The 17555-nt window shown below is 44.2% G+C and overlaps 1 protein-coding gene across 5 annotated transcripts in view; it reads right to left on the bottom strand.

The window, feature by feature from the left end:
• FNIP1 (folliculin interacting protein 1) overlaps positions 1-17555 on the bottom strand; it is a 343332-nt gene that overhangs the window by 101995 nt on the left and 223782 nt on the right. For all 5 annotated transcript variants that reach the window (XM_085618038.1, XM_085618035.1, XM_085618039.1 and 2 more), the window contains one exon: positions 8621-8706. In XM_085618038.1, the coding sequence (XP_085474164.1) occupies positions 8621-8706 (86 nt within the window). The remainder of the gene's footprint in view (positions 1-8620; positions 8707-17555) is intronic.

Below are 17555 nucleotides of genomic sequence, written 5' to 3' on the forward strand. Positions count from 1 at the left end.
TGTTTGAGTGATCTCCCAAAAATTGTTTTGAGCCAGTGTTGAATGAAAACCTAATATAACAATTACTGCGATTTTAAAACCCAACACCCTTAATGACTCAAATGTTGAACTGCGGGGGTGCAGAGGCCTCTGGAAGTTTTGGGTCATCTTAGATGCCTACGTTTCCTGATTTTAATTAAAGTTATATTCCCATTATACAAACATTACTGACTGAACACTATAATCCTTACTGTGAGTTATCGCTGCGATCTATACCATTTCCTTGAGTGAGGCATGACTGGTCAAGAAGTCTTGGTTATCCTTTAGCAGTGCACCAAAATTATAGGTACTGGAACCTTGACGATAAACAATAGTACCCACAAAAAAACTCAGTTGAATAACCACTAACTGAGCCACAGCCCAGAGATAAGCCTGTGCAAGAATGTGTCCGGGATACTTACATTTAGTTCATCATGGATTAGGACTTCTTCTGATAAGGCGTGCGCTGGGAAGATTCAAGTTTAGGAAATGACTGATAACACAAAATCATAGAAGAGGACCATGAAGTGAGCCAGCTACTATCTGCCGCAGTGTCAACTGCTGCTTGCTGTGGAAGCACTAGGCACCTAGTTTAAAATGTTAAGAGTCATTTTTGGTAACCGTATGCACTGCAAACAAGCAGTAACAGAATGTGTAAAAACTCTTAAGTTTAACTCGGGTATAAGATGATATTTTGATGCAGTATGTCTTTCTCCCAATAATTAAGTGGGTGTTTTCTAGAATCCCATACATTTACAGTAATTCTTCACTACGAACAACCATTGCTTTCAACGTTTAATGTAAAGAACTATGCAGTCTGACACAGTGGGACTAGGGGGAAAACCTAGAAAACAGTGGTGCGGCAGATTTAAGATATTGTACCAGAGATCTTCCCTCCCGATTGCCCAGCCCCAAAAATCCATTCCTCAGTGGATAATTTCACCCACTGAACTACTATTTCTTGTGCTGGTACAAGCTCTTTCACTCTCCATTCCTAGTCTGTATCACAGAAGACTGCATACAAGCCATCCGTCCACAAATATTATCGAAATCATCAAACCCGCAAAATGTCATCAAAACAAGCCCACATGACTGGAACCATGCAGCTGGCCAATTTTAAACTACATATTCATAAATTTGACCCAAGCTCATGCCTTTAAATTGAGGACTAGGAAGAACGGGGGTGGCGGGACTAATTCAGTTGAGGAACAACAGGGGCTGGAATTTAAAATACAGCAAGCACAAGACAAGAATGCCCCTGACACCATAAATACAAATACATTCACTTAACGCCTAGGCACAGTGCGTTGCCTACCCTTCAGTTCCATTACAGAACGATATTACATGTAGAACATTTTTACAACAGTAAGTCTACAAGTACAGAAGGTGATTACCACCAAGATGGAAATTTTATCAAAAGTATTTAATATTTTTAATTCAATTGTTAGTAAACATAACCACTTTTTTGCTCTTTTTTGAGAAGAAAGTTTTTCTCAGAAAAACAACATTTCATTATCACAAAGATTAAGGCGACACATAAAGTGTTGTAAATTCATGAGCGATACACTTACGATCAGTTAAATTTGAACAAGTTCTTAACATCTTTTGGTCCCAAAACTTGATTAATCAAATAGACATCATAAATCTGGAAAATCATACATAATTTTTTCCTCGATTAATTCACAATACAACGGTCCAAAGGTGAAGGGGTCAGAGATAACATTGATACAAATTGGACACAGTTCTACCACAATTAATAGGTACACTTCAACATTTCATAAACTCTCCAATCAATTATGTCATGTTACAACTCTTGACCTCGTAAGGACTTCATCGAATTACACAATCTAGACATTTTATTCATTGCTAAAGTCGCGCTATCCCCAGTTTTCGCCCTCTTTCTGTCTGTTCATCCTAAAAAGCTCTTCCAAGTTACAAAAAGACTAAATAAATTAATCAGTTCGTCGACTTTCACTAATATTCAAATCCTCCTCTAAGTGGCCTAAAGGCTAGAGCGGTCGACCTCGAAGATGGGGGAACCAGGTTCGAGTCTCGGCAGGAATGCTCAACATCCTGTGAATCTGGGCAAATCACTTAATCTACCCATGCCTAACAAAATGAATGTGTCCGCCTGTAACGCAACTGGTGCTCATGTAAAGTGTTAAACTTCACACAAAATAGTGGTTAGGACAGTTGTCACGGTCAGACAAATCCCTGCTCCACCCTTCTTCATATAATGTGGTTGGGCTTACTGCCAATTCACTGGTGGCCACATCTGGGGAATTCTTACTAGTCTGTCGTACTCAGGAGTTCCCCTTTGACTCCTTAGAAATTAGTCAAAAGGGTATATGGTGATGCAACAAGTCCACAGGGGCACCAAAGGCCCAGTCCAGTCTTTCCTGCTTCAGCAGAATGTAAGCATTCAGTGGCGCAGCGAGTGCCCTCTCGATGGGCACTCACGAGTACTGATCCTATTTGGTGAAGTAGGGAGGCTCGCTGTACACCCAGCAGATGCAAACTATCTCCTTTGTGCAGGCATGCCAGTTGGTTGCAGCGATCGGAGCTGCTCCAGCTTAGTAAAAACAAGGTAAGTCATTCTTCCCCTCTTAGGGATAGGTGGGTGGATGATGAATTCGATCCTCCAGCTCTTAACTGGAGCCCAGAGAGGGTACGACATTCCCAGCATCTCGGGGAATCAGTCAGGTGTAGGTCTCGGTGTGTGGGCTTAACTCACCAGTCACAGCCGCAATCTTTCAGTTCAGGCAACTACTCAAACTCTTAGCCATAGTGCTACTGGCAGCCCCTCCTGGCATATGGGGATGTCACAGTACTCACAGCCTTGCGCAGGCTCTTCCGGTGCAATCACCCTCATCATGGCAGCTCCTCCTGGCATACGGAGTCACAGACAAAAAGGCAGGCACGTCCTCAAAGCTCCAGGCCCAATACGTACAACCATGGCCCCTTTTGGCATACGAGGTCACAAACAAAGCGGTGCAGGCCTAGCACTTCCAGCACAGCGCTCCTTACACAGCTCAGATCATGGCAGCCTCTCCTGGGATAAGGGGGTCGCCTGACTGTTGCTGTGCATGGGCAACGACCCGATCAGTACGAAGCAGTTTCCCTCACACCTAGTTCAGGGACTCCTCTCAGCAGGGCTCGCTTACTAGACCTTGTTCGCTAACGCTCTCCTCTTCCTCACAGGTTACACTGTTTTTGACAAGCAGGCAGATGCTGGTGTTCCAGGGCAGGTGGCCTTGGGTTCCCTGGGTGATGTCCCTTCAACCAGCAAGGAGATTAGCAGGCCTTCGGCCCAAGTTCTGGTCATAGGGAAAAGTTTTGAAGAGCTTCCCTTCCTCATGCAACCCATCTGGGTGCTTAGCAGATGACACATTTTGGGGTTTCAACATCACCTTCTTATAGTTCTTTTCCAGAATTCACACCTGGATGTCAGCCACAGTGACATGTGCACTAAAAGGTTAATACTGGGCTCTCAGTCCCACTCTTTTCGAGTTCCATATCAGCCTCATCTACTTTCCTGAGATGTGCCCAGGTCCCTTCCTTGTGATCTATCACTGAATAAAACAGCAGCCTTTTGAATAGTCCATTCCTCCAGCATCCCACCCAGCTCACAGGAATGCAACTTTACACAATTCTGTAAGGGGAGGGGGGAGTTAGTCCTCTACTCCTCATGTCTTTACAAGGCAGTCATAGGCTTCCCAAAATGGAACCCAGGGTCCTCTATGTAATGCACCACTGCAGGCACACTCACTCTCCAGTACTATTACCTCACTGCATTGCGCCACTACAGAATCGCACACACATTCAAGCACACACATTCAGTCTGCGCACACTGTTCAGTACACTAGCTTTCCTGTTTTATGCCAGGGTGTGCTATTTGAAAACACACACACTGCCAGCACACACACACACACACACACATGAGCTACACAACACTTCACCCTTCATGTATTGTACTTCCCGCTAGAACACCTACACCCAGCACATGCTTTCATTGCGCATGCACTGCACAGCACTACATCTCTCAGGTAATGTTTCCCCCAAGGCATAAATACTCTCTGCATATGCACTAACCACACATATATAATGCACAGTATTTCTCGATCACTGTACTGTACCCTTCCCAGGCACACATACATCCAGCACCAAGTGACTACTCCTGTGGTACGCAGCACTCCTTATATACCTGATGTAACCCAAGGGTGAGTTAAGCACGCAGCAGTAGAACTTTAAAAAGGGGAGTGAGCCTGTAGGCCTCACTCCAATGACACAGGATAAAGAGACCCTGTTCACTACTGCCGATCACTGCACTGTATGCTGCTACAAGCACGCTCATGCTGCTTAACACTTGGTGAAGGCATTAGCCTTCCCCCACTATGAGGGTAGAGGTTTGGGCACTACTCTCGGTCCATCAAGACTGCAATCCGTGCGACAGGCCTATGTCATGGCACACACTCATAATCCGGGTCTACCTATGACAGGGATCCAGACAACAGTACAGTTGGGCACTCGGGGCAGTGTACAAGTCTTTAACCATGCATAGGACTTTTATGTCCCACAAACTAATAGAATAGAATACATGGTAATATACTCATAATCACGTGTCAGTGAAAAGTGCCATATCTTAAAAAAAAAAAACTGACTACACTACAAAAGTGCAAAAACAAAGAGAAACCTACATCGAAGTCAACAACAGCTGCAGCAACTGAACGTAAAATATGGGCTCCTATTCTCCGCAAAGCTGCGGTTAACTAATCCAGACAGCTTGCTCTTTGAGACTACAGCGGAGGCGTGGGAATGGTTGGAAATGACGGCCACTTAGTATCCAGGAACCTCAAAAGAAAACTGTGATGAGGGCTGGAGGAAGCAGAGATAGAAGCATGGATGACAGCAAAGTCAGAGAGGGTGGGAATTGTAGCCAAAATCCAAAGTCACCAGACCTGGTCTGCAGGCAACAGTTGAGAACCACTGGAAGCGGACAATGGCACTACTGCTGGGGAGGCCTTGGCAACAGAGAACACGCAGGATGAGATGAGGCTGCTGGTGGCAGGCCCCATGACTTCGGACATGATTGTCTGAGGCGGTAATGGAGATCCAGTGTGACTACAATCCACCCCATCACTCACCTAGTGCTGAGCCACATGGACATGCGGAGACTGCAGTTAAGAAAGCAAGGGGGAGTGGTGTCAGAAGCCTCGAGCATTGGGGATGTGGTACACTCACTGCACACTGATATAGAGAGGGGGTTGTTGATGGAAGGGTGGGAGTTAACACTAAGACTGCGGCTACTAAGGTCGAGACACAGGTGGATAGGCAAAGAATTTAATCCAGGGTAGGGGAGATGGGCTGCCCGGGACCTGAGGGGAGTGACCCTATGGGTTATCTCATAGAACGCAAATGGCCTGGGCAGCAAATTAAAAAGATGTATAGTTACACAATTGCTATTGAGACATGACCCAGACATCGTCCTGTGGCAGGAGACACACCTAGTGGGTAATAAGTGTGGGTTCTCACCTGAGGTAGATATACACTGGTGGCACACACACGATTCTTGGCGGGTTCCAGGGGTGTCAAGATCCTAGTCTGTAAAATAATTCCCCCTCAAAATCACAGGGACATGGGAAACAGCTAATGGCTGCCAGACAGCAGCCACTGGTACCAGGAATGGGATACCCCTAACGATCTGTGGAGGGTAGAACACCCAGAGGAGCTGCAATACTCTTACACAACTAACACCATGGAGTCACTCTTCCATCTAGATTACCTCCTGGTCCCACACCACCAAGTGGGCTGGTTTAGAGATACTCAATATCTGCCAAGAGGCATCTTGGACCACTCCCAGATGATCTCGACCTATAAGTTACACCTGGGTTGCTTGAGGGCGAGCAAGTCTCTCGACCCTTGGGAGATTACAAACTGGCAGAGGCTTCAAACGTTACTTTGAGGAGAACACAGGGACAGTGGAATCTGGGGTGGTACTATGGATGGGCAGTAATCCAGGGTTCCTTGATAGCCCATAATGTAGGGAAAAAGAAGAAGAGAGTCCGAATGTACACCGAAATAGAGATGCAATTATTGCTCTAGAAAGCTTAGTTTATTGCATTGCCAAATCCAGACCTGGTGAACAGAATAAAAAAAAAAAAAACCACAGGAAGACTACAAAACCCTGCCCCAGCAAGTAGCCAGAGACAGGTTTAGGGCAAAACAGGGGCAATCATACAAACTTGGAGACAAAGCTGGGATATTGCGGTCTACTTGGTGAAAGGGAAAAATGGCATAAACGGATACATAATATATGGGGTGAGATGGTTCCATGGTGGAGACCCCAGGAGTCATATCCTGGGTGTTTGCGGACTACCTCAGGGAACTATACCAATCGCACTTAACTAGAGAAGAGGGGAGACTCGATGACTTTATCCAAGATCTTCCGACCCCCCAAATGGGGAGGTGAGGTCCAGAAAACACTGGAGCCAGAGATATTAGACTGCAAAATTGTGGATGCTTTGGCACAATTGAAAAGCAGGAACACTCCGGGCCCTAATGGGCTGCCTCCTGTATTTTTGCGAATATCTCCAATTTCACATAGTTCCCTCTAACCCCCTCCTTTGGGCAATGTTTCGGAAGGGACGATGGGAGGACGTGCAGCAAGGAGACCTACACCATCCATTGATTGTACTCATACACAAGGAGGATAAACCACCGGAGGACTATGCATCCTATCATACCCTCTTGCTGCTGAACACAGAAGCAAAAGTGTTGGCACGGGTCCTTGCTAACCACATGCAGCACTTGGTGGATTCCTTGGTAGAGCATATTAGTCAGGGTCCATGGCTCATTGGGTGCCAAGACACAATCTCGGATGCCTGTTAATAACACTGGTGGAGGAGAAACGCAGCAAGAATTAGAACGTCAAGGAGATTCCGTTATTTGAAGACCCCTGAAGAAGGGTCCACGAGGACCCAAAATGCATTGGGCAGGACTCTGGGACTAATCTATGCTTAAGCAACAGAACATAGTGAATCATAAATGATTTTTCAGAATATTGAATTATAACAAGTTTACCCAAATTTCATAAGCTAATAAAGAAATTGGTGTCACTATAACCGTTTACATGATGGAACTTTGAAATCAATGAAGAATCTGTTGATAAGATTTGATAAGAAAACATAAGTGTTTTCCAGCTAAGTGTAACCGGTAGCCAGGGAGCGACTTTCCGCCTCTGACAAACTCAACATTCTAGGAATTACCACAGTGGGGGCGGGTGGGATGTCTGGAGGGGGGGAGGGAGGAAATAACCTTCTCCAAACTGCAGGCCGAATACAAACAGATGGAGTCAGTACCTTTTATACCTGCAGATGTAGTATATACTACGAAAACCAAGGACCTCCTGAAGACCTGGCGGTGGAATCATCCCTTGAATTTAGGTTTCTAGCCGCCCCCCTATACAGGTAAACTGTCTTTGTCACTTAATTGCTCACCCACAGCCTTCCCAAGCTTGATTCTCTTAGGAACAAGTGGGTGTAGGACCTGGGTAGACTGGAGGATGACGCATGGAGCGAGGCCTACAGTTACCAAGGGAAGTGGTGATTAGGGCGGGCTTCCCTTTGGTCCAGCTCAAAATGCTACGCAGTCCCTACCACACAAGGACAGCATTGCACAAAATGGGGCACAGTGACTCAGATTACTGCTTAAGGGGGTGTGGCCAAATGGGTGCCTTTCTACACATTATCTGGGGGTGCACTACTCTGCAGAGATACTGGGAGAGGTTGGGGACTAGACTGTCAGAAGTCACGAGAGGAAAAGGTTTAGTATTAGGTATAGGATTAGTAGTCCAAGGCATCTGGGGAGACCAGCCTCTGGAGAAACACACACTGCTTTTCTGCCTTCGCTGTTGCGAGACGTAACAAAGCCAGATGCTGGGGAAGCACCTGTGTTCCAATGATGCGGGAATGGGAATCTAATATAGGCTGGTTTATGAGGGCAGAGGATCAGGTCGGGGCAGCTAAGAAGGGAGAGAGCAGTGAGATTACAGGAAGAGAGTGAAAACGTACATAAGAAGCCAGACCCACCAGGATGATGGCCAAACGGCAGGAAGCACTCACAATGGAGACAGCATATAATGACCTCTCCATAAGGGTCAACCAATGTGAGAGGAAAGGGGGCAGGGGGAGGCTGGTCTATGTTGGGGGTAGAGAACAGTTGGGGAAGGTTCCAAGATAGAGAAATCTGCCAGTGGATAGGATATGGCAATGTATGGTGTAATGTTGAAACTATCGATGAAAAGTTTAAAAAAAAATTACTTCATACCTCATATTTCAAGAGTTAGTGGCCCACCTATGACATTCAGTAACAAGACAGCAGGTCGCAGGTAATGACATCATAAATAATGAGACCGTGTTCACGGTTTGGAGGGGGCATTGCATTCTAATGCAGCAATAGATTCAAGATGAATATATTGCTTCTAATTGCATTTGGAGAAATTACATCCACATGTTTTATGACAAGAAAGACATACCAAGGACAGCTGAACAGTAGAGATGCAGTCTATATTAATGTATGTAAACGTCTCATTTCAGACACTCACCTGAACTCATTCAGGCCATCAACAATTTTGTTATACACCAAACTCCGCTGACTGGAATCTGCTGATCTGCGACTCATTTTCATGGCCTTAAAAAGTAAACATTGGGAAGGTCAACGTTTGCACAAAAGCTTGTAATGTAGGTGTCTAAATAATAGCGTCTATTTTCTTCATGAAAATAAGTTTAGATTAAATCGTTAGGCAACTAACAATTCTATGAAGGAAGCTACCAAGTCCTGTAATCACAAAATAATCATAGCATTACTTATTTAACTGATCATTGTGGAAATAACTGGTGCAAAACCATGGAAGAAAACTGTACTATTAAAAAAAATACAATGCATTTCTAGAAGACATCTTCCCTTCAACAAAAACAAAGAAATTATACACAGGGTTTGGCTAAATGTTTCATGAACAAATAGACCTCTGTTGCTAATTAAAAATTCAACTGTATCAAATCGGCCTTAAATAATGTAATCAATTAGATCACACATTAAATTAAGAAGAGCAGGGCCCATATTACATATCGGGCACACTGCCCTGTGCCGTGGCACATCTTTAACATGGAGCGTGGGAGAAGACCGGGGGAGTTACTCTTTGTCACATGGAAGGTATCCTCTTCTTCTGAGATGCAAACTTGTGCCAGCTCTTGAGGAAGAGCATTAATGAACAGCTATTTCTTAAGCCACTGGTTCCCTTTCACACTGCAGGTAGCACCCTGGCATGCATTTGAAAGGAGAGCAGAGAGCATCCTGCAGGCCGGTGCAATGAGTGACTGAACTCATGTGCAGGTTGGATGTGAGAACTGGTCCACTGAAACCCTCCACCCCACCCCCACTTCCAAGGTGAGGAGTCAGGGGAGCAATGACAGGGCACTATCTCTCTGTGGCGCACAGTGAGGGTGCCTCTGCTCGGGAAGAAATAGCACAACCTCCTAAATAAATAAACCAAATAAAGGGATTATCAGGATCATTTTGCTGGAAAGACCCTCTGTAGACATGCCAACAGACCCGATTTAGGCATGAGACTCCAGATATTTTAAGCCAAAATCATATTTAATTTATCTTCCTCATGCCTAAAATTGCCCCTTTTTCAGTGCAATCAATGGGCAAAAATAAGCCCCCCCAATTAACATTTCAAAACCTCCCTCTTTCCTGCTTCCAGTTGGTATGTATGCCCCCATGTTATACGGGAACCATGTTGCAACATAGTTCAGATAAAATCAGCATGTCTGTGCGTAACTGACAGCACTATCTAGTAACCGTAGTCAAAAGTCTTAAATGGAGGTTTCTCATTAGAACTGATGCAAAGTTTGGGGACATGCTCGCAAACCTTAATGCATAATACAATGATGAGCTATAAACAGCTGAGTTATGTTTTACCATTCTCTAAAATGCTTTTTCGTGGTTTTGCAAGTCATATGAGTGGGGGACAAAAGGAAGCATTGTTTATTGCTTTCAAGTAGTTTATTGGATAGCTGCTGTAGAGGTTTCACTTCACAACCTTGCTTCTGATTGGTGCCTTTGCTGATTAAGAGACATTTGCCACTATTGCCTCTGCAAAAAGCTATTAAATAAGGTATTGGGTCTACCCTCTACTGAGCCTTTGTGTGGTGGATGGACAAATGGCTATTTGCTTCTCTAGGTTAACCAATTTCAAAGTGTTCTCCTGAGTTTTGGCCTTGTTAGGCAAAGCTAGAAGAAGTGACTCATGGACAGCCCATTGTAATACTCTTTATTAAGAAAGCTCTCTCCTTTATTAACTCATCATTTTCGGGATCAATTGTGTTTATTGATTATACCACTAACTGACTTCCCAGAGAAATACTGCATTTTAACGGCTTACTTTTGTTCATTGAGCGAGGCTGCCCTAGTATATGATGTCCACTAATGTAAGTGGGCACCTTGCACCAGTCCAGACAACACTTATGGTGATTTAAGAGGTCTCAGACAACCTTAGATAGCTATCCAGGTGGTAGCTGTGGAAAGCAGCCTTCAGGCTTAGTCTTGAAGGAGTGTAAAGCAGATTGTTTTACCAGAAGGCAATTTAATAGTATAGATTAAATGAAAAGGGAACCACACAGTAGTTATAAAAATATGTATTTATTAAATAACACTATCGAGTACGTTACAGTATCTCCAACACGAAGATAGACACAAAGCACACAATACTTTAGCAAAGAAATCACAGTAAATAGCACTAACACACTGCGGGCCCCTGGGGAGGACCAAACCGTATACTAAGAAAGTGGTATAAGAACCACGACTCGAGTTAGGACAAAGTCGAGAGGACGTAGAATTGCTGGGACCCCAAGGAACCACCCAAGGTGACTAGATAGGGACCCCACGAAGTGTGTGTACAGTGTGGTGTGGTAAATAAAATAAATATTACCGGACTGAATTTCATACGGAATCTTAAAATAAAGTAAATAGCTCAAAATAACAAGAGGCAGAATCCGTGGTATAAGAGGTTTTCTAATGGGCTTTATTCCATTCAAAATGGCCGACTCGAGTCGCGGCCCTCAGGTTCCGTCACCACGAGGGTTCAGGAAGTGAAGTACAATAATTTATTAACAGACATGTATTTTTATAATAAGTTCATTACAATGAAACGAATGTAGAAGGCGTAACATTTGATAAGAAAAGTGACAAAACAGTGACATAATCGAAACTAGGCGTAATAAGGAATAAAAGAAACATGATTGGTTAGAATTATCAGACATAGGTGGATCTATAAGATAATACTTGGCATAGATGCGCGCGCGGCAGCATGACGTGTAATTGACGTGCAACTAGGGGGTGAAGGGGACTTGACATTTAGCTCTACATGTGGAGACGAGAAGTCTGGGGTCAAGTCAACCTAATCCCAAATCATATCTAACATCCTATGTTTAAAGAACTATGTTATCCACAAGGAAGGACTCTCGGACAGAATCTATTCTATACTGACTGTGTACGTGTACAAGCGTCTAAGTGTCTATATGAGATGCGAGGGGCAGAAAACTTTCCATGGCAACAGGGCTATGAATCACTTGCAGGAGGACGGAAAGGCTGAGTCCTTTGCTTGTGAGCCAAAGGAAATGTTTACCTAAATCACTGGACAGGAATGCATCGGCTGGAGAGCAAAATAGATAATTCGAAGGTGAAATACAACTTCTTGGCAGACGGGCGAAAACTGGCCGAGGCAGGCACCGTTAGCTGCACAGGGAGTAGGACAAAGTTCATGGATACAGATGCGAGCTCAAGCTGAAGCTGTCAGAGACAGAAAGCAGGGAAAGGCTTTGAGGACAGAATCGGGCCTACTTGTCTGAACTGTAAAAATGGAGTAACTTAGCCATATAAAGTCGGTGGCCTTTCATACTTAGGAATCGAATATCCAGCCCATTGATGGCGGATCTGACAGAGAACATGTTGACGGTAGACACACATATGTTTGCGTCTTAGAAACTGGAACTGGAGGGAACATACATGTACTTGTAACATGCATATAGAACCGTTGGGGTCCAAGATAGGGGACATAACTGATCAGGAAAATCCACATTTCCACATTCCCTCCTTGTCCCCTTCTTGCCCTTCACGAGACATCAATCTTCATCATTCCATTGATTTGCTCATGGAGCATCATTTCTTCTTCCTTCCGGCATTTTGAACGAGAACTGTGATGTGGAATGCATGATGTGGCACACAGACCACAAATCGCTGGTCCACATTGTAGGCATAAACAACAACTGAAGAGCATAAGAAGGCCAATACCTAGGAAGGATAGAACTCTCCATCCCCAGGCTGATATCACACTCCAAAACCACCCGGACCACGTCCAAGCGCCTGGATTCTCGTGTATCTGGCTTACAATCTTATGAAGGCGTGTTATAGCTTTATATACAGATGGCGAATTTTCTGGTATGAATATGCAGCAGCTGGATCCGATGACCCTGCAAGCTCCGCCCCTATCGGCCAGGATGACGTCAAGGACAAGACGATTCTGGAGAACAACAATTCTCATCACTGATTGTTCCTCTGTCAGATTGCCTAGGGCGGCTATAGTCTCGTTTACTACAGCTTCAAGAGTCTTGGTGAGTCTGCGTATCAGCTTACTATTTGATATTGTACCTATATAGGGAAACATACCTTTATTGAAATCTACATACTTGTCCCATGCTGTTTCAGTATAATCGACAACTGGGAGATCTCTTCGCTCTCTATTGTGTACTAAATGAACATTTCGATAATAATCAGGGGGAGCTAGGAAAACAGGTGGCAAAAGGAATGCTATGTAACAGGTACCATCCCAATCTAGAGGCAGACGCATATATGCCGTCTGACCACATATGAAGTAAGAATGGCGAGAAGCTCTAAATGAAGATTTACCTTGATCACTATATTCTACTGTAGTAACGCATTGGCTATGGCCCATATGTATGGAACCAACTTTTCTTACACATAATTCACCCTTAACTGAAAATACTGACATAGTGGGCAGAATTAGTTCAACTTCGGATTTGACATTCAGAATCATAAGATTAGGCGTAAAATTACCTAATTTATACACTTCATTTTCTAAATCAGTTCCTGTTCTACTGGGGTGACCCTCCTTATTAGGGTGACAGACTTTGAATAAAACTAGATTCAGATTTCCCCATATCCAATGTTGTTGATAAACTGCTGTGTCTGGGTCTATGGAATTTAATAAACTAAACCATGCTCCACAGGAGCCATTGTGTGTGAATGGATGTGGAAAGAAAGGCAGAACTCCTTTGTTATTTTGATAGGGAGGAAGTCGGCCACACACCCAACAATTGGTGGCATTACTAGTCTGATGGGAATGATGTAACATACTAATGAAGGTGTTATTGCGCAGCGCAAGTCTATAAGATAATTCATGTGGCGGTAGGTCACTAAAAGAATGTTCATCAGTTATATTGAAAACACGTTTAGAAACAGGATAATACATATGCAACAATATACTTGCAGTAACTATTAAAAAACTCAAGGAAGACAAAATTAATAAAGTCACAATACAGTGGTTACGCAGTAATTTACAATAAGCATGTCGTTTCATTATGATTCTGGACTCTACATGATTCAGACCTAAGGGGTACATGTCGGGACAGATTCAACCGCTTCACCTTGGAGAGGACTTAAACAATCAAATCGTCCGACAGTTTAGATCTGGACCTGAGTTTCTGTTTATAGAGTTCGGTGCTACTGGCCTCAGCCAAAGGTAGCTTTGAGTCAATGGGGGAAGACACACGGGCAGTACTGTCTGTGTCAGGAGGAAGCCCATGAAATTTTTTGACGTGACTTGAATGAATCCACCCTTTTCGTCCCTCGATCTTCACGGCTGTTCTTGTGGTCAACAGGACCAACTTGGGTGCTTTCCACCTGGGCTCCAATTGACTTTTCCTGTCGAAGTTTCTCACAAAGACAAGATTACCCGGAACAACGTCATGGGGTTTCGCCTCAGTGTTGTCGGGAAAGGCTGCAGCTACCTGTGAACGAGAAGATTGTAGTGCAGACATCAAGGAAGCCAAGTAATCTGTCAGCATGTTACAGTCAACATCAGTTATTTTACGTGGTATAGGCGTCCCCCACATATTCGGCGGTCTACCGAAGATCACCTCATACGGGGATAGCCCTGTTCTAGAGTGTGCTACCATTCTCATGTAAAAGAGTGCAACTGGTAATGCTACTATCCAGTCGACACCTTTCTCTCTACATATTTTGGACAGTCTGATTTTCAGTGTCTGGTTATGTCTTTCTACGAGACCTGCTGCCTCGGGGTGTCGGACACAGTGGAATTTCCACTGATATCCCAACAAGAGTGAGACATATTTCATTAATTCGGATGAGAAAGGCTGACCGTTATCTGAATATACAACACGTGGTAAACCGTACCGTGGGAAGAATTCTCGAACTAGCTGCTTGGCAGTAGTCGGGGCAGTGTAATCTGATACGGGATACGCCTCTGTCCAACGGGAGAGAGCGCAGACAACTACGAGGACATATTTGAATCCTCGACAACGTTCCATCTGAATATAATCCATCTGGAGGACTTCAAAAGGATGGTCAGGAGGCTGAAATCCACCCTGCTCTACGGGAACACTCTTTCCTGGATTAAACTGACAACATATCATACAGGTACGAACTTTTTGTTTAGCTGCTGCTCGTAAATGTTTGTTGAACCAAATGTGCTGAATGCTGTCTAGCATAGCCTTCTCTCCTAAATGTGCTGGACTGTGAACTGTAGCTATAATGGCTTGAACCATGGAATCAGGGAGAAACCATACAGATTTCTCCTTCGTCATCCACCCTTGATCTGTCTGGATCCCTCCTAGTTCAGTCCACTTCTTTATTTCTTCTGCTGTGGCATGTGTCTGTATGTCAATTACGTCAAGTGTGGGATCCTTAATTGTCATACACTGTGTTGGTGTCTGAACTATTGGCTTTGTCATGTCTAATGTGCGATTCTGAGCAGTCTGTTTAGCTGTTCTGTCAGCTAAATCATTGCCTTGAGAAATGGTATCAGTAACCTTCGTGTGTGCTTTACATTTCATAATCGATATAGCAGTGGGTAGATGTATTGCGTCTAACAAAGCATGAATGAGGGGCCCGTGCTGAATGTGGGCACCATGGGACGTTAAATAACCTCTCTCTCGCCATAGCACGCCGAAGTCGTGTACAACTCCGAATGCATAACGTGAGTCAGTGTATACATTAACTTTCTTATTTGTGGCTTGAATACAGGCTTGCGTTAGAGCAATAAGTTCTGCTGCTTGGGCTGACAGAGTATCTATACAATGTGTCTCAATAACTTCAGTGTCTGTTGTGACTGCATACGCGGCCACTAAATCTCCTGTACTTGCTCTCATGCATGATCCGTCTACATACAACGTCAGGTCTGGATCTAACAATGGAACGTCTGTCAAGTCTTGTCTAGGTTTCGTCTTTATTTCAATGATTTCAACACAATCATGAGCTAGTGGGTCTGTTCCAATTACAGGTAATAGTGTAGCAGGATTCAATGTATTACACCGTCGGATCTCTATGTGTGGTTGAAACAATGTCAGTTCATAACCGGTAAGTCTTGCTATGGTCAAGTGTTGCGTTTGTGTTCGGTTCACAAGAACCTCTACTGCATGTGGTACTTGAACTGTCAATGGGTGTCCTAATACTATGGCATCGCTTTGTCTGATTGCTAAAGCTGTCGCTGCCACTGATTTCAGACATGCAGGCAAAGCCTGAGCTACGGGATCTAATGTACTGGAAAAATAAGCACATGGCTTGCATGATCCTGCTTGATCCTGAGTGAGTACTGACAAGGCAGTACCTTCGCGTTCTGTAACAAAGAGTGTAAAAGGTTTGCTATAACATGGTGTTGCTAAAACAGGTGCTTGACATAAAGCTTCCTTTAGGCTTTCAAAAGCTTGTGTATGTTCCTGAGTCCAAGGGAGAACAGTCGATGTGGCTGCCTCCTGTGTGGTTAACTGAATGAGTGGTTTTGCTAGAAATGCGTACTGAGGGATCCACTGCCTACAATATGAAGTGAGGCCTAAGAAAGCCCGCACCTCCTTTTGTGTCTGGGGTATTGACATGTTAGCAATTAACTGGATGCGATCTGGTGTAAGCTGCCTTCCCTCCTTGGACAGCGAGTGACCAAGATAAATAACTCGCTGAACACAGAATTGCAGCTTAGAAGGGGACACCTTGTGCCCCTTGTCGGCTAGGAAATGTAAAACTGTCAGAGAAGCTTTTTCACATTCTGGCTCGCTTCTCGCGGTGATCAGCAGATCATCGACATATTGAAGCAGTGCAGTATTGACTGGCATGTGGATACTGTCAAGTTCTCGTTTCAGTGCTTGGCTGTAGATGCTGGGGCTTTCTGTAAATCCTTGGGGAGCGCGTGAGAATTTAAAACTACGCCCATTTAAACTGAATCCGAACAAGTATTGGCTTTCCGGATCTATTGGGACGCTGAAAAAGGCATTCTTGAGATCAATTACAGTAAAAAATGTTGCTTCGGAATCAATTGCTGTCAACAATGATGATATATCAGGGACCACAGGGAATTGTGGTACAATACACTTGTTTAGTTCACGCAAATCAATAACCAATCGGTACACTGGTGGAGCAGTAGGATCAGTTCGTTTAAGAATCGGAATTATCGGTGAATTACATACATTGGAGTCTGTTTCTACAACTACTCCCTGGGCAATTAGCTCATCAATGATTTTCAACAAAGCCACTACAGCATCATGCGGTAACTTGTATTGTCGCATTCGTGGTAGTACCACTCCTGCTTTCAATGTAACTCGATAGGGTGTAATGTTCATGCAGCCAACATCCGTAGGGCCTTGTGCCCATAGATGTACTGGTAAAGTCTGTAGTCGGGGATCCATGTCTCTAGACACATAGTGACCTTTAAAATCACGCAAAAACAACCTTACTCCTTCCGGAGAACAACATATTATCGCTCCTAGTGCTTTCAGAGTCTTAATTCCTAACAGATTTTCTGGGCATGATTTAGTAAGCAATAAATCTGTAGTTCGTGTCAAAGGTCCTATCGTAAGTGGTAGAGGCTGTGATACTTCATTAACAATAGGTTTTCCTGAAAAACCAAGGGAAACATTTTGAGAGCCTGAGAGGGGTGCCCCTGGAACTTCACTACGTTTTATGGTTGTTCGACTTGCCCCTGTATCGAGTAAGAATTTTCTATCTTGACCTAATAATTCACTATGTACATAAGGTCCTTCTTGATCTACAGGAATCTCGATAAGCGGTAAGTCAACTTCCCTCTCTAGGCTGGTTCATGCGTAACGCTGATACTCAGGGTATTCATACTGTGCAGTCTGATACATTTGTTGTGTTGTGGTTTGTGTGGCAGTAGCAGGCAACGGTGGTGCAGCTGGCACAAACTGTATGGGTTGCTGTGAGGCTGGCAT

Source organism: Triturus cristatus, chromosome 7, assembly GCF_964204655.1.
Source record: "Triturus cristatus chromosome 7, aTriCri1.1, whole genome shotgun sequence".
Taxonomy (NCBI): domain Eukaryota; kingdom Metazoa; phylum Chordata; class Amphibia; order Caudata; family Salamandridae; genus Triturus; species Triturus cristatus.